At 43.7% G+C, this 25679-nt stretch overlaps 3 protein-coding genes across 3 annotated transcripts in view; 2 read left to right on the top strand and 1 right to left on the bottom strand.

Annotated features, from left to right (window-relative positions):
- Window positions 1–494: 494 nt before the first annotated feature.
- On the bottom strand, window positions 495–11449 carry LOC139209346 (atrial natriuretic peptide receptor 1-like). Its single transcript, XM_070838996.1, has 7 exons — window positions 10907–11449; window positions 5262–5396; window positions 3371–3545; window positions 2744–2842; window positions 2360–2451; window positions 1247–1387; window positions 495–626 (listed from the first exon to the last, which is right to left on the bottom strand). Exons 1-7 carry the CDS (start codon window positions 11447–11449, stop codon window positions 495–497), a joined length of 1317 nt encoding a protein of 438 aa, XP_070695097.1.
- A 561-nt stretch (window positions 11450–12010) lies between these two features.
- The window catches only part of LOC139210292 (rho-related GTP-binding protein RhoA-C), a 55152-nt gene continuing 41483 nt past the window's right edge, over window positions 12011–25679 (top strand). Inside the window, exon 1 of the mRNA XM_070840312.1 lies at window positions 12011–12014. The gene's annotated coding sequence lies outside the window, so the exon portion shown is untranslated. The remainder of the gene's footprint in view (window positions 12015–25679) is intronic.
- LOC139209345 (polyhomeotic-like protein 2) lies at window positions 12841–20870 on the top strand. Its single transcript, XM_070838995.1, has 8 exons — window positions 12841–13008; window positions 13080–13194; window positions 14995–15152; window positions 17078–17156; window positions 18408–18519; window positions 19312–19438; window positions 19589–19841; window positions 20696–20870. The coding sequence occupies exons 1-8, from the start codon at window positions 12841–12843 to the stop codon at window positions 20848–20850; spliced, it is 1167 nt and encodes a 388-aa protein (XP_070695096.1). The 3' UTR covers window positions 20851–20870.

Here is a 25679-nt window from a genome sequence, read left to right as displayed (position 1 = left end):
GCAGACGCCATTATTTTGTTTTCTGTTATTTTGACAGTGTAAATGATGGAAATAAAATCTAACTTTTTTTGACATATTATAAGAATGTCTCATCTGTAATTTGATGCCTTTTGGAGATTTTTCCATCTTTCCTTGGCTTCTTTATGCACATTAATACAAATTTTTATCTGGGGTGCCCAAACTTTCGATCTCCACTGTACTTCTACTGTAAAAAAAAGTTACTTGATCAGCTTTAAGATCACATGACTCTCATCCTCACCCTATTTTAATAGTTTTTCCATCTCAAAGGTTTCACAATTCAGAGAGCAAATAAAAGTTGGACTATTCCTTTAAGGTGACAAGTGATTACTAAAATTATTATTTTAGTTACATCTACTACAAGCTAACCTGTCATTCTCCTAGGTGGATGATTTGTCCATGGTAACTGAAGTCCTGAGCTGATCTCGTGGTGGCTGAAGCCGGGCAGCAGGTCAGGGAAGCCTCGACCTCCCCAGTCACTGCTGCTGCTGGGGCTCCATCTGAGCCGCCACGCTCAGGCCGGGTCTGTCTGTCCGAGGTCGCGATGGAGAGGGAAGGGAGACTGGGGTGTTGGCGTTCTCACTAAGGCTCTGGACTGTCACCGATGACTGGCACAGAGGTTCGTATATAAGAGAAACACAGATATAGACAACATTACAATTTCCTGTAATAATAATAAATTAAAGACACAGAGAGAGAGAGAGAGAGAGAGAGAGGGAGGGGGTACCCAGCAAACAATAACCATATCAATAGTAACTATATTACTAATGGCATGACTAATATTAGTAAAAAGGTCTTTAAGTAAATCAGATCATGTAAAATCATTAACTTATGTAATTACCTTGAATGACAGGCAGCCATATTTTTTTAAAGTTTCCCAGTGATCATTTGGACTTGATATGAAGACTATGTAATAATAATTTAATCAAATCCAGAACAGAAAACATAGATGGAACCCAAAAAATTTAGATTTTACCGAATTATATTGACTTGTATATGTAAAATTGTGTAAATTCATGTAATTCTGTGGATGTCTCAAATAAAACAGAACGTAAATGGACCAAAGTGTTCACAGAAACAACATGCGGGAGAAAAAATGTTAAATAGGCAATATCAGGAGGAATAAAGAATAAATAAACCAAATGATCTGAAGCACAGAAAGCAAACAAAAACAGGACAGGGACAAACACTCTGGCTCTATGTGAAACCCTGATCCAGGTTAACTCACGTTGCCCACAGACACCTCGCTGCCCGCCAGCGTCTTCTTCTTCTTGGCCATGTTGGGATTCCAGCGGCAAACCAGACTGTCATTCTGCACGCTGTAGTTCTTATGGCCAATCAGCCAGTACGTGTTCATTTTGCCTTTACCCTGTCAGGACGAGAACAGACATGACAGAGGAGTGAAGGGGGCGGGGGGGTGACTACCTATCTGTCAGAGACATTACTGTTAAAGGAAAGTCCAACTGAAAGGTTCTGTTCATCAGAATTACAAAAAATACCAAAAACACAATCGCTGCAATTAGTTGCAGTTAATGAAAGAGTTTAGTCTCGACCTGCTCTTTAGACGCTGTTATGAACTGGAGCTATATAAATAAAGATTGATTGATTGATTCTTTTTATTGCATAGCTGTATATTGTCAACCAGCTGTTAAGCAAGCATGTTTTATATGATGCTTTATATGATGTTTAACCCCTTGTTGCCTGTGTCGCCTCAAACCTCTTCCGGTCTTGATGCAGCTGAGGTGGCCTCTGTATCCCACTAATGCCGGTTGATGCATCTTCTATGTGTACATTATATATACATAGATGCATACATACATAAATAAATATATATATATATATTCTATCCGTATGTACATATATATTTTATTATACTATTATTATATTGTACTAGTCTATGCTATGTTATATTCAAATTAACAATCTCCACTTAATTTAGCATCTGCTTGAATGCAAATAATTAATTTTTTTATATAATTGTAAATAAATTCAGGCAGTAAGGGGTTAACCCTTTAAGGTCCGCACCAAGAAAAAAGTGATGGAAAAATGTATTCTTTATATATTTTATTTTCTTGGGGCACTAATTACAAAAATCAATGTTTTTTTATGAACAGACTCCACATTTTTTGAAATATTGGCCTCTACTAAACGGTTGGGATGTCGTAAGTAAAACATGTTTTCAATAAGATATAGTGTAAAAGATAAAATGTGCTCTACCATGTGGTTGAGCAGAAGGTTAAAGGGTTAAAAGATAAATGGCTTCCACGATGTAACAGCGAGCCTGAGCTCTGACAGTCTCCCAGCGACACACAACATTCACTTGGATCTTTGGATCTTTTACCTTAACCTCAATCTCTCCACGGAGCTGCAGCTCGTAGGCGTCGTCTTTGATTAGAGCCAAGTAGCTTTCTGAGCTGGTGTGGATTCTCTGAGCTGACACACAAACATGGAGGAACACTGTTAAACACACCTGAGCTCAGCACTAGCCCTGTTTTTCAAATTGAAATGTAATTTTTCAGGGATCCATATGCAGCAAAGTCCAATATTTACATTAGAAATTGTAGAAATGCATTGCTGCCTTCCCCAGTATAATACCACTGTAATACCACTGCTGGATAACTTACAAGTACGAGCTTAAATATATTGGCTCCACTCAGTTTCCACTCTAATTGTGTTTGTGTGAGTTGTGTAGAAATGCAGAATGCATGCAAGCAGATCCACATACGCAGGCTGGTGGACTCCATTCTGGAAGCAGTGTTGACAGTGTCTCCAAACAGACAGTATCTTGGCATCTTGTAGCCCACTATTCCCGCCACACAAGGACCTATAGAGCGAGGAGCAAAAGGACTGTGCTTCACTCTGCGACGAGAAGCTGGAAATAGTCCACTACATTCTGTAATGCAACAGAGAAAAAGATGTCCACAGGCACAGCAGGAGCCCTGTGAAGCTGCATGGAGGCACAGTGGTGCTCTGAGCTTAAAGCTAACAGCATTGCAAGCACTTATTATGCGTGCTTGCAAATAAAATAGTGCCCAGTGTTATTTATGAACACATTGTGACATTTTGGTCTGCAGCAGGAGAGATTAAAAACTCAGAGTAAGCAAAGTTAATATTAAATTCAGTGATTTCTAGATAAGATATCTTGTATAGTAATTGTTGGACCAGTGTCCAAGTGGAATATTTGACCTCAGAGCGATGCTAGAGGAAAGGAGTCATCACAGTTACCATGAATATCCATGCCCAGTAGCTTTCTTGTATTGGATGGCACCTGACTGAGGTATTAAGGTAGTTGTTTTGCGTGGACTGTAGGGACCTGGCCTGCTGCCTGCATCGTACAATGAGCTCCTCTCACCTGTGTGGATGCCGGCTCGGAGCTGCAGCCTCTGGTTGGGCATGTGAGGGATGGACACCTGTCTGACGGCTGCCACCAGATCCAGTGCCATCTTGGCGATCTCATCAGCATGTCTATCCCCGTTCCTCTCAGGCAGGCCGCTCACCACCATGTATGCATCGCCAATCGTCTCCACCTGGTTTGACAGTTTGTTGTGTTTGCTCAGTCTAAATTCAAGACCAAACAGCCCACTGTATCACCCGGGGAAGATACCTGGACCAATCAGGAAGTGACTTTGATGATGGCCAGTGAAAAACTATTAACATGTGGGGTTTTTTTTATTACAGATATATTTTTCATGTTTGAAAATTGCAAATAAAGCAGCACGTGGCACATTTGTTTGGGCAGCAGCAACGTATGAGAGGAGAGAAATGTCAGTATTACATAGCACCTCTTATTTGAAACTAATTCAAGCTAATAAGCCTCAAATAGGGAGGTAACGATACCGAAAAGTCACGGAACCTAAACCTAACCTTAACTTAACCTAAACCAATAACCACTATAAGCTTTACAAGTTATTTATTTAACTTTTTATTTTCTTAATTATTTTCTTCCAACCTTTGGCCCTTGTGGCATTTTAGTAATTAGTAATTGGAGACTGCAGCTGTACACACAAGGCGTCTAGTGGACGTAACAGTTTTAATAAATCTGGCAGATATAACAGTGGAATTAACCTGCAGAGGCTCCGGTTCAAAACCAAACCAAATGTTTCTACGGACGTCAGTTTAGGCACCACGACAAAGGCCACAGCTGCAGCCTGCGCTCGTACACAAGGTACAACGGCCTGAACAACATGCAGACGTGAAGGCTTCAGAGAAACACTGAGGGACTCGTCTTCTAGTCTGTTTATGTCTCTACATGACAAGTGTTTCCACAGACATACCAGACGTCAACTGGACAACGTCAGCGTACAGTTTAACACTAATCGTCTATAACTAAGAAGAATGAACTAAGTAATAAATAGGGTCATAAAGACCATAAATAAAGACGATCATAGCTTCTGTAAGAACATCGACAGAGTGGATAGAAAAAACATACTGGCTCAGATGTTCATACTGGTGAAGACGAAGTCTGCTGAAGACTTACGACTGTAATTCCATTTACTTTGTTGTGTTACTTGTGCTCTACATTTCAGAGGGGAATATAGGAGTTTTTACCCTCCTACATCTATTTTTTTATTGATTACATGGTTAGCCTAGCTGAGCATAAAGGCTTCTATGCTGGGCTAATAACAGAACAACTTAAGACTCAGCATACCTCGCTAAACTGCTAATCCTGCTGCACAGAAGCCTGCACCCCTCAGGTGACATATATCTCTGACAAAACCTAAAACATCAGTCATAATGGACATGCAGTTTGACACTGTGGTTTCAGAGCCGGCTGCATGTGGAGAACCAGCGTGGATCAGCTGCAGCTTATCACACAAATCTCTGTTGCAGGTTTTGTATGGAGGCTGAGACTGCAGGCATGCACACAACTAGTAAAACGAACTGCATGTTGTTCCTGTTTCGTTTATACTTGAATAAAAACTCCTATATTTTGACAGATCAGAACCACTCCCATCTTCTTCTTCTCTTTCTTTCGGAGCGTGAGACGCTCAGATGGATAGTAACGTCATGTCGACATGTTGCGTACAGAGGTGGAGTCAGAGTGTGGTTAGCCTTGTTTAGCTTCTAGACTGGAGGATCAGGGAGTTACATGTTACATGCTATTTCTTGGTGTCACAGTGAGGTTGACAGGACACAAAAAGAAAGCATATGAGGATATTTTGAAAAATGTTGACTGTTAAACTAAAATTTTGGAGGCATTCTTTGTGTGTGTGTGTGTGTGTGTGTGTGTGTGTCATCGTTACCTTGTAGACGTCGTAGGAGTCAATGCGTGTGTCAAAGCACATGTAGAGGTTGTTGAGCATCTCCACCACTTGCAGAGGAGTACAGGACGCAGAGATAGAAGTGAAGCCCACAATGTCTGAGAAGAAAATGGTCACCTGGAATAGAATAGAGTGTGTAAATAAAACTGGGCAAACATATACTTATAGTATAGTAACATATAGAATCCTGTTTATTATGGACACCAAGCTAAAAGCTGAGTTGTTGTATTAGACTGCGTTACTTTTAGCTAGGTAGACCTAATAAAATAAAACTGGGTATATATAGAGTCACACTGCCCTGCATGTTTTAAATGACACTGTAGTTCAGGTTGTACCTCTGATTTACTGCATTTTAGCAAACATTTGCACATTTGTGCAGTACAAAATATTAGTTTGGTGTTTCAAATAAGTCACAATACTGGATGTCCATCACTGAAAAGCTTTGTGCAACTTTGACAGAGCAAATGATCAGAGCTTCAAGGACAGTTTAGAGGAGCCTCTGTGGGGACTTTGCTGGATGTTGTTGGCAGGAACAGCTGGGGTTAGTGGGACATTGCATAGTGTTGGCTGTAAAGATTTAAAATTCTATTCTAAGTTTTCTTTAAAAATTATTTTTTGGCATTTTCTTCTTTGTTGGATGGTTACAGTAGAGAGTGACGGGAAACAGAAGAAAAAGGGGATGACATGCAGTAATGATAAGGACTCAGCTTTAATGGTACGCTCCACCAGGTCAGCTACTGGGCAGCCAACAATTTAATTTAATTTCATTATGTTAGGAACTCATACTTGTATTAATTGCATTAGTTGTGTGTGTCTGGAGATTACCTACCTACAGTAGACATGTGGTACAATATATATCTTCTCATTGTATGTGATCAATTTTTTTTTCTTAATTATTTTTATTTCTGCCAGGTGTCTGGAGTCTGGAGGGGCTCATGCATTCGGTAAGTCACCTCACCCCTCCCTAGGGAGAAACTACGGTGGCCTTCAGGTAAATACTAAGTGTGATTCTCACTCGTTAAAAGTTCTCAAACTTCTCACAACACAAAAATGGCAAAATGGTTAGCCAGCAGCAGCAACCACTTATTCCTCCTCCTCTTCATCCTCCAACTAATGCATTTGAGCCACTAAAGTCAAGTTTGCCACTTCAACGTAAAAAAGAAAAGAAAAGAAAGATCCTCAGTTTGTCCATTCTGGGCCACTGTAGAAACATGAAAAGAGCCCACCTCCTATGTAGATATAAGGGCCTCATTCTAAGATAGCTACACAGCTAGCAGAGATCTGCAGTCTACTGAGTGCACTTTTCTGTTTTGTACAAGGTTCCTGACAAACAAATTCATTATTATTCATTAAGCATTATGGAGTGGAAGAAAATGAAAATGAAAAACGAAAATGTGTGCCACCGTGCAACCACATACAAAGTCAGTGCACAAATAGATGCTCAGTTGAGACACAAATTTGAATGACATGAAATTAGCATGTTGCACCAGGTGAGATTATTCAATTTGAGGGAGAATTTTGCTTTACGCTACTTGTAGTAATGAGATAGTACTCACATGTTTACCACCAGCAGCACACCTGACCAGTAACATCTCCCCTGAATACACACCAGCCTTCTTTCCCCACATAATCTACAGCAGTGTTGTCCAATCACTGCCCAGCATGTTTCAGATGTTCCCCTGCTCCGACACGCCTGATTGAAACGAATGGGTCGTTATCAGGCTTCTACAGAGCTTATTGGGAAACACTGATCTAATGTACGACCCAGTCTTAGCAGTCCAGCCTTCTTTTCCTTTTCTTGCCAGGTCAGGAGCAGCCTGAGGTCAAATCATTTCTTTTGACTTTTCTCTGATTTCTGCTTTTTGTTAAATATTGAATAATTTGACCTCTTTTAAACAACACATCTGAAAAGTGTCAGGAACTGTCTGGAACCCTAAATACCAGTAGATAAAACAAAAACAAAACATGTCCTGAAGTCTTTTGAATGATGCATTACGTTACAAGCTGAAGCCACTTCACTTACTGTCCTGTCATTTTCAGTCATACTAATTACAGGAGAGGGGGGGCTGTTTTTTTGGAATATAGCTAATCTTTTTGAAAGTGAAAACTGGTCAAATGGTACAAAACCTCGCCAAAATTACAAGAACTTTCCCAAAAAATGTTTACTCACCCAATAAAACCCTGTAACCCTGCAACACTCGGGTCACGTGTGAAAAAAGGTTTAGTTAAGTAAATGCACTGTTTTTCATACCATCAAATGATCAGTAAATCACACATGCAGAAGATCAGTCCAGTTTTCCTTACATTCACTTATTTTTGTGTATTTTTGCTGATTATTCCAAAGTAAATTTCATCATCATCAGTTTGTTTACAAAGACCAAGTTTGGCAGTTTGGTCAACTAATGTGAAAATCACCAATCATGTTTGAGAATCAGGAGCTGGCTGAATAATGTCGACACTCCTTCGGTGCAAAGGTTACAGGTGAACAGCCAGGTACAACCACACAGGTTGGATGTAAGTACTGTGGTATACTTCCACCGACAAGTGGCAGATTTATAACACAAATAGAGGGAGTGTCAATAGAGGTCACATTTTAATATCATACTCACATTAATGTACAGTCTGCATTAAGCATCAGAGCTACGACACTAGGTCGGTTAGGGGAAGATAACAGTAGTAGTATCTACAGTAAAGAATGAACAGTAAAGCCAGGAACACCTGATTGCTGATCTGTGGCTACATTTGCTGTGGGCTCTTCCAGGGCTTTGTAAGTCATGTTTTTCTTCTCCTGCTAGTTTGGGGAAAAAGAAGATGACTCTGTACTCTATGTTGTTTTATCTGCTGTTAAGTCTTGGTCTTTAAACTCTGTTGCTTTTTAACTGTCGTACCTTGTTACGTTTTAATTGCTGCACTTTGAGGTCTGTACCGTCAAATATAAAGTGCATTATAAATAAAATGTATTAATATTATTATTATTATTAGATCTTGCATTTGCTTTCTAGAATACACCTGAGCTGCCAGTCAGTGTAAAAATGAGCCTGAAGTCCTATTCAGTAATAATCCAGCACCCCACCCCCATGCAGAGGGCTTTTCGTACAGCTGCTTCAAACCTCTTCAATAAGCCAGACGCAATTTTCACCCGTATAACTTGTTTTATCTGCTGATGAATATGAAACAGGGCAATTATAGGTAATTACGCCAACAATAGCAACAAAGGCAGCAAATGCACAAATTCATTCACCGTGTTTGCAGATCTTACAGACACGGCCTCCTCGCAGCAGCACCCCACAACCCTCACAACATTGTAAGCTGCATTTATTTGGTTCATTTATGGATTCGAAGTTTCAATACTGACCGGATGTGGCCAACCTCAGCCTAAGAAAATGCTTGTGATTATTTTGTCGCTGTGCAGTTATACAACCTTTATAATTCCATGTTCATCATGCATGCAAAGTGTGTCCACTGCTGTCCCTGACACGTCCATTTTTCATGCTTTTTCACCTTTTTTAACCTGTTTGTATTTGCATTGGATTGTGTCGTGTTGCAGTTTTATTGTGCCTTGTTGCAGGATGGGTACCAGCAGCTGTTGTGGTCCTTTTAATCAATGACTTTAACACAATAAAAGTTCCATTAACACTTTAATACCCTTTTCATCTCCTTATTATTCAGAGAAAGAAAGATTGCAGAAAGAGGAACCAGGAGGACGAAGTTGTTTTTCATGTCATTAACACATCTTCCAGCAGTCATTCCTACATTAGAGGGAAGCTTAGGGTCTTGGAGCAAGTTATTAACCATCAAATATACTCCCACAATGCATAGAGGTTGCTCGTCCCCGTAGTTATCGATGGGGATTCAGTGAAAAAACGTGATTTTAAAAATAATTTGTAACTACTCAGTTCCAAATAGTGCAAACATCAAATAAGTTCGATAGTGTCCGTGCTCCATGGGCCCAACAATGCAGAAGATCCAGGTATTTTTATGCCCAGGAAGTCGAACTTTTTTTTTACTTCAAGCGCCACTGGACAACTTTCATCGGAATGAATGGAGCCCCACCTCCAACGCTCTTTATACATTCATGGAATGAATGAAACTTTGTTCGTATGCTTCATAAGAAATGTGAGTTTTACAAAAACTCCTGGACTCGAGGATGGAGGTGGCCGAAGGTCAAAGGTCCCCGTGACTTCACAAAACTGAAGTGTTCAGAGGGTGTTCCTCAACTTAACTGCAGCATCGTGATGCTCTGCACACCATAACAGAAGTGGAGACGGTGACCATATTTCCATAATTGACACTTGGGTCTGGACAAACCTGGTTTGTGTCTGGTTTCTATTTTAACATGGCGGCCTGTCGTCTTGGCTCCCGCTGAAGTCTTCTGAGTTTGGCCCAAACCTCATCTAAGTTTTAATGAGCTTTGTTTTGAGGTCATATTAGATGTGTGTGTGTGTGTGTGTGTTGAGTTACTTTCTTGGTGGGGCCTGAAGACTCGAAGCACACTCCAGTCTGGGGCCCACGGTGTCTTGTGTGGACATTTTGTGATTTTATGTGTGGTGATGGTTAAAGCCAGGGTTAAGGTTAGGGCCAGGGACAGGTTAGTATTCTTTAGTACTCACATGTGTCAACAGGAATAGGGTCCTCGCTAGAATAGAGACATAGTATGTTTATGTGTGTGTGATCTTCATTTTTAAATCAACTTCACTTTTAAGTGTGAAGTCAATCAGATGAACAGTTCTCCACAACGCTGCATGTCGTGTGTTCGGTGTCAAAGCAATCAGTCCACTCTAGATGACCACGTGATTTGAATTGATTAACAGAACATCTGCTGAATATCTGATAAAATTAGAGTTTATAGTATAATTTTTCATCATGTCTTAGGGAAATATCAAGCTGAAATCTACTTGGAGTCTTGAATCATCGGTTTAAAGGTTAAACTCAAGTATTTTGTGATTTTGTCAACAAACAAAAAAAGTCATCAGCTTGTGACTCAAGTCAGACCCTTGAGTCCACATCATGTGACTCAGATCCACACCTTTGCCATGGAGGGAGGGTTTCTAAAGAAAAGGTTATTATTTTGTTGGTGTTTTTTCTGTCTCTGTTCATTCAGGGTAGGGTTTGCTGAGCACCAAGGCTTTTTTCCCCCAAGAACAACCTACTCTGCAGTCGCACAGTTACAGGGTGTGTTGTTTCCAGTACCAGTGAGACAAAGAAATATGATCTAGGAAGCCCAGTTTGAGTAACATATGCATGAGTCTGATGCCTTATCAGATGCCAAAACACTGCAAAGTGGTTTCTAATAATATGTGAAGGACAACTCTGGAACGTTTATCCTCTATCTCAACAGTCCCTAGAAAAACAGGCATACATGTATTTGATCGGCCATGTATCAAGTTGCTCAATTGAGCTTGACTTTGGTTGGGGAAAACGTTGAGTCAGGCACAACTTTTTGTTGCACGACCTTGTATTGTTCATACAATATCTGGTAAACCAGGTCCAGCATGTTGGGACAGCTCAGCAGGAGGAGCCGGGGATCGATCTCCAACCCTGTGATTACCAAACTAGCAAATACTTGAGCCATAGTAAACCACAATGAGAGAAGCACAAAAGAAAACACTCTTTATGATTGCACCAACCTTCTCATAGCTCTCAGCCTCGACATGTTTATGCTGCCGGAGCTGCTTGGCGACTGACTTAGGCAGCATTTGGTTCAGCAGATCTTCAGCCAGCTGCCGCTGGTGCTTCAGGTCCTCTGTCTTCTCCTTCAAGCTCTGGGCATAGTTCTGTATCCACTCAGTCATCTGCTTGAAAGAGAACATCACTACGGGGTAGATGAGGCAGGCTATGGCCAGCAGGCAGACCCTCAAACTGAGGCCAGAAGACACAGATCGAGACGCCAGCCTCAGAGCTGGCACTGCGCGATCAAACAGGCATTGCTGAGTGTTTGTCAGAGCCTGAACTCCGGCGTCAGATCCAGAGAGACGCTCTGTTCCCGCTCCAGAGATCCGCCACAGGCTTGTGTCAAAAAGATAAGAATGTTTCACACGCTGGCTCAAGTTGAACTTGAGTTCTATGTTTTCTAACCAGCAGTCATTCAGTTGTTCTGTCATAACCCTGGCAAAGCCCAGGTAGCTTAGTGCATGGGTCCACTTGTGCTGGAAGTCAGTGTGAGTCGCCATGTGGGGGAGGTCCTTCAGCTGGTGGTTAAGCTCTGTGAATGTTACCAGAAGCCTGGCAGACAGTACGTCTCTCCAGTTAGGATTCCGTTTGACTTGGACTAAAATATCTTCTACTGTACCCCACATGTCAAGAAGTCTTCCAATGGCCAAAGAGTAAGCAGACGTACCATTTTCACTGGTGCTATTTGTATCCACTGAAGCATTTAGAGATCCTTGAACAGTCCTCCTCATCTCTTGGCAAAATCCAGCCAGCTCAGTATTACAAGGGAGCCCATGGTCGTTACTGTAACCTGTCATTTCACCACAGAGGTGACCAAACACAGGAAACACAGCCTCTGAAAAACTCGTCTCCAGCGTGTCGTTGCCCACATCTCTGGTGAACAAGCGCCTCATCTTCTGAAGCTTACTAACAAGTTGAAGGATAGCTTCCGTCCTGCATGAAGTCAGCTCGTCGTAAGCGGCCTCCGTGGTGTGCAGCAAGTCAAAGTTGGAGCGGAGGTCAATGGATACAGAGCCGAGCAGGGCCAGGAAAGAGAGAAGGCAGGCTGTCAGAATCCGACGAACAGTGCGATTACTGCCAGACTGGGAGAACATGGAACACCTGGATCAAAAAGGAACAAACTGGTGAGTTACTGAGGGAGGCCTCAAACAAAGCACTCGTACAAAGGTTCGTCCAAACGTGTCTAAAGGTAAAACTGAACTTTATAACACCCCCCCCCCCTTCAGTTTCAGCCCTACAAGATACATCTGGAAGAAAATCACCCTGCTCTGAGTTGAAATCTTAAATTAATCTAAGCTGTTTTTCTATAATCGAAAATGAGTTTACAACTCTGCCACAGTAGAGATCCTCTCAGCCAGTGTGTGCAGGTGTGCAGTGTGGATGACTGGGTGTGCAGTGGATGACTGGGTGTGCTGTGGGTGTGCAGTGAGTGACTGGGTGTGCAGTGAATGACTGGGTGTGCAGTGGATGACTGGGTGTGCTGTGGGTGTGCTGTGGATGACTGGGTGTGCAGTGAATGACTGGGTGTGCAGTGGATGACTGGGTGTGCAGTGAATGACTGGGTGTGCAGTGTGGATGACTGGGTGTGCAGTGAGTGACTGGGTGTGCAGTGAGTGACTGGGTGTGCAGTGAATGACTGGGTGTGCAGTGTGGATGACTGGGTGTGCAGTGAGTGACTGGGTGTGCAGTGAGTGACTGGGTGTGCAGTGAGTGACTGGGTGTGCAGTGTGGATGACTGGGTGTGCAGTGTGGATGACTGGGTGTGCAGTGAATGACTGGATGTACAGTGAGTGACTGGGTGTGCAGTGTGGATGACTGGGTGTGCAATGTGGATGACTGGGTGTGCAGTGAGTGACTGGGTGTGCAGTGAGTGACTGGTTGTGCAGTGTGGATGTATGGAGCTCATCCTGACCTGACTCAATCACTGACTCTGGGTCAGCTCGGTGTGGCTCACCTGCACAGCCGACAGTCGCTGTCCGCATCCTGCCGCCCCCCCGGAGCGACCCTCCTCTTCTTTATGAACCTTCTTTTGAGAGAAGCCGAGGACAGGGTCCCAGAGGTCAGACACTGCTTTTTCATCAAGTCCAGCGATGACATGAGACCCGTACTGAAGTCACTCCTGTGTCTCAGACAGGGGCCTCACGGGACCGGGTCTCTGCAGAGGGGGACCGCGCCGATCTGAGGTCCGGTTACTCAGTGAAACTATCAAGTCGGCGGCAGCGACGGCTTCTCCACTTCCGGCGGCGTACTTCAAAATAAAGGTTACAACGTTAATCATTGAAAATTGTATTCTATTCATTGGACTTTAAAGGATCAGCAATTCATGTAGATAGGACAGGAAATCAGTAAAACACACAAGAACATCAGTGGACTGAGTAACTACTTTTTTGCACTGCAATTCTGCACTACACCTACCTCTACTGTACATACCGTTGTTGTTAAAGAGTTCTATATTGTTTATACTGTCCTGTATTCTTTTCCTGCTGTTATAGTTTATGTCTATTTTTCTCCTCACTGTACACAGAGAGTCAAGCTTCACCGAGTCAAACTCCTTGTTTGCCTGTTCAAACTTGGCCAGTAAAGTTGATTCTGATTCTGATTTTCATTGCGTTCAATCGGCTTTAACATGTATTAAAAATATAGTGTTTAAGCCAGAAAAATACATTTATTTTATCTTCTGAAATGTGAATACACAAAATTAAGAGTGTGTGTACTTTAATTTTGAAACCGGAAGTCCCTCCAGTGATACTCCTGTGAACCACCGTGTAGTGATCTCGGTCATTAAACACACACACACACACACACACACACACACACACACACACACACACACACACACACACACACACACACACACACACACACACACACACACACAGACAGGGCAGGGGGGACCGGAGTGTGTGTGCTGTGCAGCCCGAACCACAGAAGGCTCCAGCGGGAAGGACAGCATGTATCAGCCGCTACCTCCGCGGGTCCTCGTGTGACGGCCCGGGGTCAGTCTGCCGCTCAGCTCCGCTCCGGTCCGGTCCGGTCCGCGGCTCGTTCGGCTGCTGCTCGGTTACCGCGACGGAGCCGACCGGTTCCACGAGGGAGAGAAGTCAATGAACGCGCTGTTTGGAGCCGCGGAACAAAGAGCTTTCCTTCCTCTACCATTGTTACCGAGCGACCACCTCAGAGGGGCTTTCGGACCGTAAAAGTAAGAGAACTCCTCCGTTCATTTTGAAAATGGACGCGGAAACGTGGCCTTTGCTGCTGTGTACTTTAATTCACCCCTTTGGCAGACCCCCCGTACCCACGTTAACCACCGGACAACGGCCGAGAGAGCCGGGGCTAGCTGGAAGTTTACACGGCAGGTAACGGAGGCAGTGTCCGGGACCTCCGGATCAGTCCGCGGTGTCCGTTAGGAACAGGGAGACTGAGAAGGGCTTTCTTTCTGCAAGCGAGTTGGGATTTTAAGGATTTTAAGTGGTTTATGGAGCTCTAAAAAGTCCTAACGTTATTTCTCTGAAGCTCGGTAATAACACACACACACACACAAAGGTCCATGTTACCCTAACGGGCTGATCTTGTGTAAAGATGTTGCTCACGCCAGACTCCATTCTAAAATCTGGCAATTTAGTCTTTTGGTTTCTTATCGCAAGAAAAATAAATGCAGTTAAAATAGGACTTACAACACATAGTGGCACACTTCACATCGGCACCGGTTTAAAGTGCTTGCAGAACTGAAACCCACCTGTATGAACTAAATGTCAGATGATTACCAAAAGAAATGAAGTTGACAAAGTGTAAAAATCCAAAAAAAAAAAAGGTGCTTTAGTAGATTCTGTGTATGTTAAATTCACAAGTGGGTCTTCTGAGTCAAAATAGCATTATTAAGTATTAAGTATTAAGCAACACTATGTGCTGGCCAAAGCGTGGAGCAACATTTAAGTTGCATTGCAGTCTTTGTGTACATGAGCAGCAGTCAGGGGGGACTGGGGGCCGGGGGCCGGGTCCGTGTGGCCAGTGCTTGTTGAGTTTGCCATGCTGCTTGTGTTGACAGGTGAGGGGGTGGCCTGTGCTCCAGTCATGACCTCTGGGAATGGGAACAGCAGCCAACACAGTGGAGAGACTAAACCAGCCCAGGCCGTAGTCGAGTCGCAGATCCTCACCCATCTGATAGAAGGCTTCGTTATCCAGGAGGGTGCTGAGCCTTTCCCCGTGAGTGCTGGAGCTCTTGTGTGTCAGGCTGTAAACCCACTAACGCACCGAATATGATCGTTATATGACAAAGCACATAGCTCTGTGGCCATACTGCCTGGTCGATCCAGAGCGAAGACTTATATCAGAAAAGATGCCCAAAACATGCCGTGATAAACCACAAGTATCCTTTTTTAAAGGATAAGATCTTATCAAAAGTCCACCTGCCCATTTCATTGTGTTTCCACTGGATATGAGGAAACATGAACCGGTCTGATATGGTCAAGTTTTAGAGTTTTCACACAAAAGGAAACAACAGAGAGTCATCCTGTAGGTCTGTGAATCTCATGTTGTTCAGCTCAGATGCAACGAGAGGATGCAGAAGGAAAAGTTCCCGTCTCCAAAGCAGTGACGATCTGCAGTGTGTTTATGGTCATTTAGCTGTGCTTCAGTGGGACTGAAAAGCTCACTTCTGGACACTTTTAGTTCTTAGAAATGAAGCGACTCGCTGGAAACCAGTCAGAATACTGTTTAAAAGTACAGCACTTGCCCTCCCATTTACAGAACCTTTCACCATTTACCTGTCACCTCTGGCTATGAAGACACATGGAATTCCAATAAGACACGTCAGCCTGTGACGATGATGCTAACCTACAAGTCCTGAGAAAGGAACTGTGTCCCAGAACATGAACCCACAGAAGCCCCTCTCACACAAGCACAGACCCTCCCTCATTCTGGATATTATATCATCACTGCGGGCGTAAATGTTTCCAGATGCAAGATAAGTCAGATATGTTACGTTCATTAAAAAAACAAAACAAAAACAAAAACTCAGATTACTGCTGTGTAAACTGAATCAGAATCAGAATTATTTATTGTCAACCCTAACCCTAACGAAATTGAAATAAAAACAGCAGCTCTAATGGGCAGTGCAAAACAACTAAAAGGTGCAAAAAAGACAAGATGAAATAGTGTAAAAAGAAATTAAATAGACTGTACAGTTCACAGGGGGGGGGATATTTACATTAGCAGGAAAATGGACTTTAGCCTCCTCCTAAAAAAGGCCCACCTAAAAAACAATGCACTGTGCTTGGAATACTTAGCTCTCATCAGACTGAAGACAACTGAAGCCATTCTCTCTGTCTCTCTCTCTCTCTTCGCTGTCTTTAAAGCCACCACACTCCAGTGAACATCCTCTCAGAGCATGTGAGTCGCTGCCTCGCTCAGTTAGTCTTTTAGTCTTTAAATGGCTAATTCAGTGGTAAATCAGTGTTTTTCTCAATGAGATCTGGTGGCTTTGAAGAGAGAGAGAGAGAGAGAGAACAGCTTTGGTGTGTTGTAGGAACAGACTGTCTAATGTAAGACAAGGTGGTGAAAATATGCTAAATTCAACGTTCGCGTTTAAACTGATGTCGATTTTTATTGTTTTAGGAGGCTAAAATCTGTTATATGCGACCCAGTCCACAGCGGTGCATTGTTTAGCGTCTCTTGCTGGGACTCTGTAAACTCGACCACCATCTACTCTAGGTGATACACCGACGAGGGCGGAGCACCTCACACAGCCCCTCGTCAAAAAGTCCAAATTATCCTGTTAAACTATCATCAGCAAATTGAGCTTTTCATTGAATGTGGCTCCAGTGCTTTTACTGCACAAATGAAGCTGAGCACAAGTTGCAGCACGTTGAGCCCTGTGAGCTCCACCCTGATAGTTTCTGTGCCACAATGCAGACACTTCCATTGAAACTCCTGCAGTCAGAAGGCAGAGATCGTACAATATCGCCTCAATAAGAAGACGTGTTGTCCCCCTTTCTCCCCGTGTTTCCTGTCACGCTCTGTCATTGGCACTTTCCACATTTGATTATCCAGTTCCAGCACGTAGCTCCGGCTAATTTGTACATTATGTTCTTTTAGTGTGCAGTAATGAGGTTTGTTTTTTCTGTCTGCAGGTGGAACGTCCATCTTTCTCAATTGAGAGCTTAAGGAGACACGCGACAGGCCCGAAGATGGATGGAGTCTCACCAAAGGGTACAGTTCTTTTCAGAGCAGTGACACACCTCCTTTATTTTATCCTCACAGTGCACAGTAGGGAGCTGACAGTCCTCCTCTCCACGTATGAATATGGCACTATAGTAAACATTATGCTGTAACCCACACTATGAGCATGTTGCACAGTCTCTAGTTGGCTGATAAGATTGAGCTGCAGGCTGAGATGTTTCAGAAAAATGAAGAATTCCAAGTATTACAGTATTTTTGATCTGGTTTCATAAAGGTTACAAGAGCATCTCCGCAGACTTTGATGTAATGCAATAATTATTAATAATAATGTCCCTGTGACTACTGTTGTGGTCAGAGAAACAAGGAGAACCTCAAAACAGATCCAATCTGATGCTCCATCTGTCGCTGTCTGACTGAAAATGGGCTTCAGGGTAGAGAACCCAGGAAGGCCCCACTTTGACTCAACAAATCCAGACTGGACTTTGCTAAAATGCACACTGAACAGCCACATTCCTTCTGAGAGAGTGTGCTTTGGAGCGATGATACAGGAGGGGCGGAGCGGTCATCGACCCAGGCGGGACTGTTCTGGAGGCTGGCCAGTGCAGGACCAGAACCCAGCGGCTGGAGTGCAGGACCAGTTAATCAGTGGCTGTTGGTCAGGCCACGGTGCAAAACAGGCAGAGCAGGAGGTTCGGCTGGGATTTGCAGGGGCTGCCAACAGGGATTTTTTTAGGCAGTGCTTCAGCAGGGGCTGTCAAAAAGGGGTGCTGGGCATCAGTGGGGTTTCATGGAGGCTGGGGACTGGTCCAGGCCTGCGCTGTCCAGGCTGCAGGGAAGCTTAAGCCAGTTAATCAGCTGTTCAAATGACAAATTTAACGTCAAATGAGACACCACATGGCTCCATCTGTGTTCTAACTGTCAGAATCTTGCTCACTACATGGGTATCGGTCACCCATGGCTCCTTTTTGAAACAAATAAGCAGTGCCCCCCCCTCCCCACCCTGTAGACTGTTTCTATGTGTTCCAAAGGACACACTTGGAGTCCAGGCAGTCTGCCAGCACAGAAAGGGGCAAGAGGGAATGAATAGTTCAACATTTCACACACCTGCTCTCATAACAGGGTAGGAAACTGAGCTTCAGGTGGCCGACAGACCAGATACTCCCTCCTACGTCGTGCAGCACTTAATCCTTGTCACTACACAGAATTCTTTCTGAGGATGCTGTTGTTAGTGGGACCGTCTGTGTCTGTCCAGCTGACTGTGTGCTGACTGTGTTCCCTCAGAGTTAAAGGCCCAGCAGGAGCCCATGCTGACCTGTGAGCTGTGTGGCAGGGTGGACTTTGCCTACGTCTTCAAAAGGTCCAAAAGGTTTTGTTCTACAGTGTGTGCCAAACGGTAAGGCAAGGCAGGGAAGACATCACTTCATCCTCTTCATTTCCACAATTCTATTTTATAGACTACCAAATCTGTTGTACAGTAGTCCCTCGCTATAACGCGGGTCACCTTTCGCGGCCTCGCTGTTTCATGGATTTTTGAAGTGCAATTTTGCATGCTTTTTTTTTTTTTTTTACAGTGTATGAATGCGCATTGTGTTCTGCGTCCTGATTGGCTAAGGGACTGTAGACCAATGTCAATCAATCTCCTCCGTGCCGTGTCTCTGTACAGTACAGGATGCGTTCGGTTTGCCAAATTTACAGAAATGTTCAGTCGCTAGCAGTGTGACTTTTAAGTGCTGCCTGTTTGCAAGACAAACAAACAAGTCAAACGAGATAAATGTGAGAAAATGTTAATGCCTGTCTGAGAAAAGTGTATAAACTGTATGGTGAGGGGTTTTACAGCCTTAAAATATATAGAATAATTATAAAAAATAAAGCCGACTACTTCGGATTTCGCCTATTGCGGGTTATTTTTAGAACGTAACCCCCGCAATAAATGAGGGACCACTGTAGTTTGTGTTTCACCAACTGCTTGATCCAGACACTGAAGGCATCAGACAGAAACATATTTTTTATATTTTAAGAATATAAAAACGAGTACATTTCCAGTAGACGTGGTGAACCTGTCAGACCTGACAGAGGGACACGCCTGCACATAATGTATTAACAGGGAGCTGCTGTGGTCTAACTGGTTGTAAAATAAAGGCTGTGCTCTTTAAGTTTCAGCTCACCATGTTGACTTCCTTTGTAGCTACAATGTGGGATGCACAAAAAGAATGGGTCTCTTCCCAAACCGCAAAACCACCCTGGAGAACATGAAGAAGCAGAGAGCGCTGAACGGAAACCACAAACACTGCAGTTTAGAGCCTAAAAAGAAGGTGAGACCTGTCAGCTTTGGACTTTAAGTGTATATGATTAGCTTGGTAGTTGTGAAGAAAGAGAAACATCAGTCCACGTCTTCTTTATCTGACTTCTCCCTCATTTCTACATGAAATCATGTTGTATTTAAAGCCCTGTGTCTCTGTCAGACTGCTCCCTCCGTGCAGAAGCCTGCTCCTGCTGCTCTGTCCTCCGGTCACTCCGTCTACCCTGCACAGGGAGAGTCCAGCCAATGTTCAGACTTGTCTGCCTACAAAAGACCCCCGTCCCCGCTGTCAGCCAGCCAGCGGGTGCCTGTGGTGCAGGAATCTGAGCTGCCCCTGCTGCCCTACAGCTTCCTGCCCAGTGACCCGGGCCAGTGGAACATAGAGGCTGTCTACGAGTTCATCTCCTCTCTGCCAGGTGGGCGCTGCCTCAGCTCTGTGTTCCATCTGTTCACATCCAAATGTAGTGACGGGACGAGGGAGAGCAAGCATGCAACAAATGTCCCTGGTCAGACCTGAGCCTGGGACGCTGCTCTTACATGTTCATCATCTACAAAAGGGCCTGAACAACAAATCATTCAGAAGAATGTTTTTACCCCAAACTGAAACCTTGATTGTTGTTTACACTCAGTCATGAACACTCTGTTTGTTTGACAGACATACTGTGGACTTAAAAATTAAGTTTCCACCTGTCTGAAGCTTGATTGCTCATAAGCTTGATGAATTTAAACAGTTCCAGTGATCACTAGCTGTGTCTGGTTGGGGAGATTTGTAATGTTTCAAATGATTTCTAGCTTCCTAATTAGTAAGAAATAGTCCGTTTCATAGTAGCCGCACTTCATAAATTGTGTTTTTTCCTCCATCTTCACACTGTGGATTCGATCAGTTTGCTCTCATGCGACAGGGTGGATGGATCTTTAGTGGAGCCCTGTATCACAGATCAGGTTTCACTGCTTTGAACTTTTTTTTTTTATGAGAGAAGTCTGAGCTATAATTTTTCCACTTAGGAAAAGCTTTGCCTGCATCCCATAATATAACAGGATTCAGTGGTAATAGTGGAGTGTTCCTGGTGGATCTGTTATCCCCCTCAGTGCTAGAAGATCAACAAGTGAAAGAGAGAGAAATCCTGACAGAGCTGAGCCTAGAAAAGAGCCATATGTATTCTGTGATACACAATATTAACAGTACCAACCTTCACGGTGACAGCTGGCCATCCTGGTGGCTGTCAGAGGGCCGTTTTGGGACCTTACTGATGGTGGTGTGTGCCCGCAGGTTGTCTGGAGATCGCTGAAGAGTTTCGTTCTCAGGAGATCGACGGACAGGCCCTGCTGCTGCTGAAGGAGGACCACCTCATGGGGGCCATGAACATCAAACTGGGCCCTGCGCTCAAGATCTTTGCCCAGATCAGCATGCTCCGAGACTCCTAGCCTCACACACAAACACACACACACACATTCACGGTCAAACACACACACACACACACACTGCTCTCAAAGGCGGTTCTGCTGTGACTGGACACACATGCTGTGCTCACGATCCTACTTGGACTATGAGTGGAGTTCAGGTCGCAGCCACAGCGGGTGGATCTTTCCACGGCCTGCTGAACACGAGGGATCAGCTGGGACTCGGCTCACCTTCTACACTCATAACATCACTGTGGCCCTTCTTCAGGAAAGCTCCACTCCGTAGAAAACGGGAGTGGAGCGTTAGGTAGGCTGTGTGGGGAAGTGTTTCATTCTTAGTAACATGTTTCCATTGTGAATTTCTGTCCCTTGGGTTTCTGTAGGAGAGGTGTAAGGTTAGCAGTTAAAGTCTTCTAGTATTTCTCACTAGATGTCTGCAGAGTTCAGAGTGGTGTTTGCTGTTTCAGTCCAACATTTTTAGAACACACACCTGCTGGATAAGAGGGAAGATGGTCCAGCTTTAGCCCTGTTTCCTGTCTTTGTGCTAAGCTAGTCTGAAGATATTGGCACACAGGTGTGAGTTGGTTACCTCATTTCAAATATCAGACTTGTCAGAACACGGCTCTGCTGAATGGCCAGTTGCTGGTATTGTAATAATTTAAGAACCACTGGCCTGCAAACAGGTATTGATCATTTTTACAAGGTTTTGGACATCGGGGCACCGAGTAGAAACTCTCTAGAATGAAGCTCGTATGGCAGAAGAGCAGATGTGTCTGCACACCACAACATGGACACAGCAGATGTAATGTGATCCAGTGTAATTGTATTGATTCAACTCTTCAGTCATGTTGGAACAGTAAGCAGGGATCAACCATGCCCACTTTTACTTTCTTTATGTTTCTGGTGCTTGGTGATTGCAGACAAATGAGGGTTTTTTCATGTGGAAAAGTTCTTTTAACGCTGGTACAGCTCTCTTTATCAGAGAAGGTGAATGAGAATGAATGCCAGGATGTATTTTCTCATGTTCCACACTACCGGATCACTGTAATATTACTGCTGAACACTGAATGGCAGAGTCTATGCACACAGGGAGTGACTGCCAGAAGTGCCTATGGTGCCAGAGTGACAGAAATCTGATTCAGGCATGAAAAACTGAAAAGTGTGAAAGCTTTGTTTGTCATTTGTTTCCACCTTTACCAAAGTCACGAGAGCATCTGCTGTCACGAGAAACTAAAGCTGAGGTCCCCGTTTCTGAGCCACAGGCACCATGTTCTGGTTTCTTACTACAGATGCCATACAATGTTGAAAGTTGTATTTCAAAGTGTATTGATATTTTATTTTTTTAAAAAAGAACACATCATGTAATTCACCAGCATCTTAAACCTGAGGCGTCCCTTTCACTGTAGATAACCCCCCCGACGTGTGCTTTTTTTTTTTAGTAGTTGTATTCCAAAGATCTGTTTGTGGAAGAAAGCATTCAAACACTGTAGGATGTGCTTCACTGTCGTGTGTTCACAGTGGTGTTTCCGGGTGGTTTCTGTCGTGGCAGCTGAAATGTGATGTTGAATGTGTCATGGCTGTTACATCACAAGTCTTTTAAGAGACAGAAAGCATCCCGAGGAGCGTCTGTGTCATGGCAGTGACAGGTGGTTAGTGGTTAGTCTTACTGGCCTCTGGATTATTAAACATTTTAGGGGTTGTAAGTACAGAAAACACATTTTGAACTAAAAAATAAAACCATTAGATGAATTATAAAGACTTCATTTGATCATTTTCAAACTCTTCTACTGTATTTGTTCATCAGTGTTGGAATAGATCAGGGGTCACCAACCTTCTAGAAACTGAGAGCTCCTTCATGGTACTGAGTCACACCAAGTTTGTCACACTCCTCTGAAATAACAAGTTTGCTCAGTTTGCCTTTAGTTATATATTATTATTAATGATTAATGATACTCATCTATGTGAAGACACTGATCACGTTAGTAATTTCTCACAATAATTATCAACAATGACTGCTGCTTACCCAAAGCTGCCTTCAGCTCACGGGCTGTTTCCGCCCGTCGCGCGCTTCCCGGTGAGCAGTTAGCATGCTAGTTAGCATGGCAGTTAGCATGCTAGCTCTGTGACCCGTAGTGAAGAGTCTCTCCACTTTGTGCCGCTTTGTCGTCGCCCCGCAAATGAGACAGACTCAGTTTTCTTTCACAGTAGTAACAAAGAACTCTTCCTCCCATTCACTGTGAAAATGATGAGCTTTCTTTCTTTTTTCTGCCATGTTTTTTGGGTTAGAAACCGCTTTCAGCTCCTTCATCTCCGCTGCGCCCGCTAGCTTACTCTGCACGAGCGCCAAAGTTTTGTCATGCGCACAACACTGACCTTTGAACTTTGACCTTTGAACTCGAAGAGGTCAGAGGTCACCTAAAACTATCTAAACTAATTATTTTATTTTTAAGATATTGTCATTTTCAAATCAATATAAATGATTAAAAGTGTGATTAAAAAAAAAGAACAGCAACAGAAAAAAATAAAATTTTAGACGCAGCTCACTGGTGAGTTGTGCTGTTTTTAGAACAGGCCTGCGGGGGACGACTCATGTGGTCCTTGGGGGCGACCTGGTGCCCGCGGTCACCGTGTTGGTGACCCCTGGAATAGATGATCAGATCCTTTTGATGCGTTACACCGTGCAGACAGCGACACCACCTTTGCATCACCTGACACCCAAAAACCGTCAGCTTCATCAGCCAATCAGCGGCTGTGATCATGTGACTCCAGTATGGACCCTGACATGTTTCTGGAGTTCAGGCTCTTGTCCAGTTTATTGCTGTTTTGCTGATGGCATGCTCTCCACATGTTATGACATTCACCGCCCCCAGTCTTCCTCGGAGGGGGTCCTGTCCGAAGGGAGTGGTATTATGGTGTGGAACAGTTGGTGGTCATGTAAGACCGTCCTTTATGCTCCTGTCGGCCTCCACATGAACAGTGATTTGCTACCTCTGCCGAGGAGCTGATGTTTTCAGTGCTGTCGTCTGTTAGTCAGCAGGATTACGGAAAAACGGCCCCGGTTTTCATGAAACTCGGTGGAAGGCTGAGCATGGGCCGAGGAAGAGCTCGAGTTATTTTGGAGCGAATCAAACTTACGAACAAACGAAACGAAACACATGAATGCTGGTGTTACTGACATTTCCTATCAAATTTATTAAAGTGTTCACAGTACACCCTGGAGCTAAAAGAGACGCATCACATGAGAGTTATTTCCTGTATCTGTGACACATGGTTGTGGCCTCGGCCCCGCCCCTCCAGGAGCACCGCGGCACATCCTGAGTCTATCCAGTCTAATGGGGGAGACCGATTCTTTGGCCCCAAAGTCACCAAAGTAAACATGTTATATGTTCGCAGCGACACCTGTGCTTTTCCTACTATGACTAGTCAAAATGTCTGCTGTGAAAAAGGCCTTACAGCACAGCCCCGTCTCTCAGCACCCTCCCACAGACACCACTTGTAATGCATCACCTCATGCTATCAGACTATCTCTGAGTGGGAGCAACTCACAGCCTCACACATCCACGCCCTGCCCCTCCCCAACCCTTTGTGCCCCTTGCCCACTTTTCATTATTCTTATAAAACTAACGCAGTGTGGAGGTCAGCTCAGACTTGAACCGAGCAATAATTATCCAGACATATATGAAAGTTGCGCCTGCAGATTGGCAGATCACAGAAGGACAGTTGGCCTTGGAGCTCCGAGTGCCCCTCTAGTTATTGAATAAATGATGCAATAATAAACTGCCTGCTGCAGCTGGAAACCAGTGTGATGAGAGCAGTGAACCAGACAAACCGGAATAGTAAAGCTGTGGACTGTAAAACCGAAACAATGAGGCTAAAATGCTGCATACAGCTGAAGGGAGCTAATTCTCTGTAGCTTTGAAATTATGAGTGACCCTTTTCACATTCTAACTAGACCCAGAAATATATGGAACAAATTGTCAGACGACCTACATTTCCTCACAATAATTCAGAGATTTATTTTCCCCCAACATGAGACAAAACATTTTTGACTTCAGTTTTACATAATTACAAGCCATTCAAGTACAATCCCATCTGTGAATATGGCCACGAGCTCAATAAATTAACTTATTCCTTTATTAAGGCACACACAGTAGTCCACATGAAATAAAGAGATTGGATAAAACCCACCATTAGAAAATAAAAATCCTGACATCTGAAACACCATGTAAATCATACACGCTGACATGATGATGATCTCCATTGACAAAAGCAAAGCTTAATATTATCTGTAACCTATTCATATTTGAGGAAGTCTCTTAGACGTGTTTAAATAATCAAATTAACCCAACACAGAAAGGCTGCCATTACTAATTGTCATTTATCTTCTGTATACATTTAGAAGAGTTGGCATGGTCACAGAGGACAGAGTGATCAGTTGAGGAAGAGTATTTAATAAAGCACAGCTGTGTTTTAAAGGTAGCAGTAAATAAGCACGTGCTAAGTGAGGGGCTAAATCATGTCGCATTTAGAAACTGGATAAAGAAGTGGAAAGAGCATCCAGGTCTGACAAGTAAACCCAACTAATAGGTCTGCTGACTAACCAATCAGAGGCCGGCCATGTCTAAACCCATCCAATCAGAGGTTGGTCATGTCTAAATCTATCCAATCAGAGGTTGGTCATGTCTAAACCTATCCAATCAGAGGTTGGTCATGTCTAAATCTATCCAATCAGAGGTTGGTCATGTCTAAATCTATCCAATCAGAGGTTGGTCATGTCTAAACCTATCCAATCAGAGGCCGGCCATGTCTAAACCCATCCAATCAGAGGTTGGTCATGTCTAAATCTATCCAAT

The sequence above is a fragment of the Pempheris klunzingeri genome, chromosome 11, assembly GCF_042242105.1.
Source record: "Pempheris klunzingeri isolate RE-2024b chromosome 11, fPemKlu1.hap1, whole genome shotgun sequence".
Lineage (NCBI taxonomy): Eukaryota > Metazoa > Chordata > Actinopteri > Acropomatiformes > Pempheridae > Pempheris > Pempheris klunzingeri.
This window is presented reverse-complemented; position numbering and strand designations above follow the sequence as displayed.

Bases quoted from the DNA above. Each gene is read 5' to 3' on its own strand.
- LOC139209346 (XM_070838996.1), bottom strand. From the start codon at position 11,449: ATGGCGACTCACACTGACTTCCAGCACAAGTGGACCCATGCACTAAGC. The intron at 5,397-10,906 runs GTTGGTGCAATC...ATTCTATTCCAG, and splicing joins AGGCTGAGAGCTATGAGAAG to GTGACCATTTTCTTCTCAGA. The intron at 3,546-5,261 runs GTAACGATGACA...CTGTCAAACCAG, and splicing joins ACTCCTACGACGTCTACAAG to GTGGAGACGATTGGCGATGC.
- LOC139209345 (XM_070838995.1), top strand. From the start codon at position 12,841: ATGTATGGAGCTCATCCTGACCTGACTCAATCACTGACTCTGGGTCAG. The intron at 13,009-13,079 runs GTCAGACACTGC...CCTGTGTCTCAG, and splicing joins CCGAGGACAGGGTCCCAGAG to ACAGGGGCCTCACGGGACCG. The intron at 19,439-19,588 runs GTGAGACCTGTC...TGTCTCTGTCAG, and splicing joins GTTTAGAGCCTAAAAAGAAG to ACTGCTCCCTCCGTGCAGAA.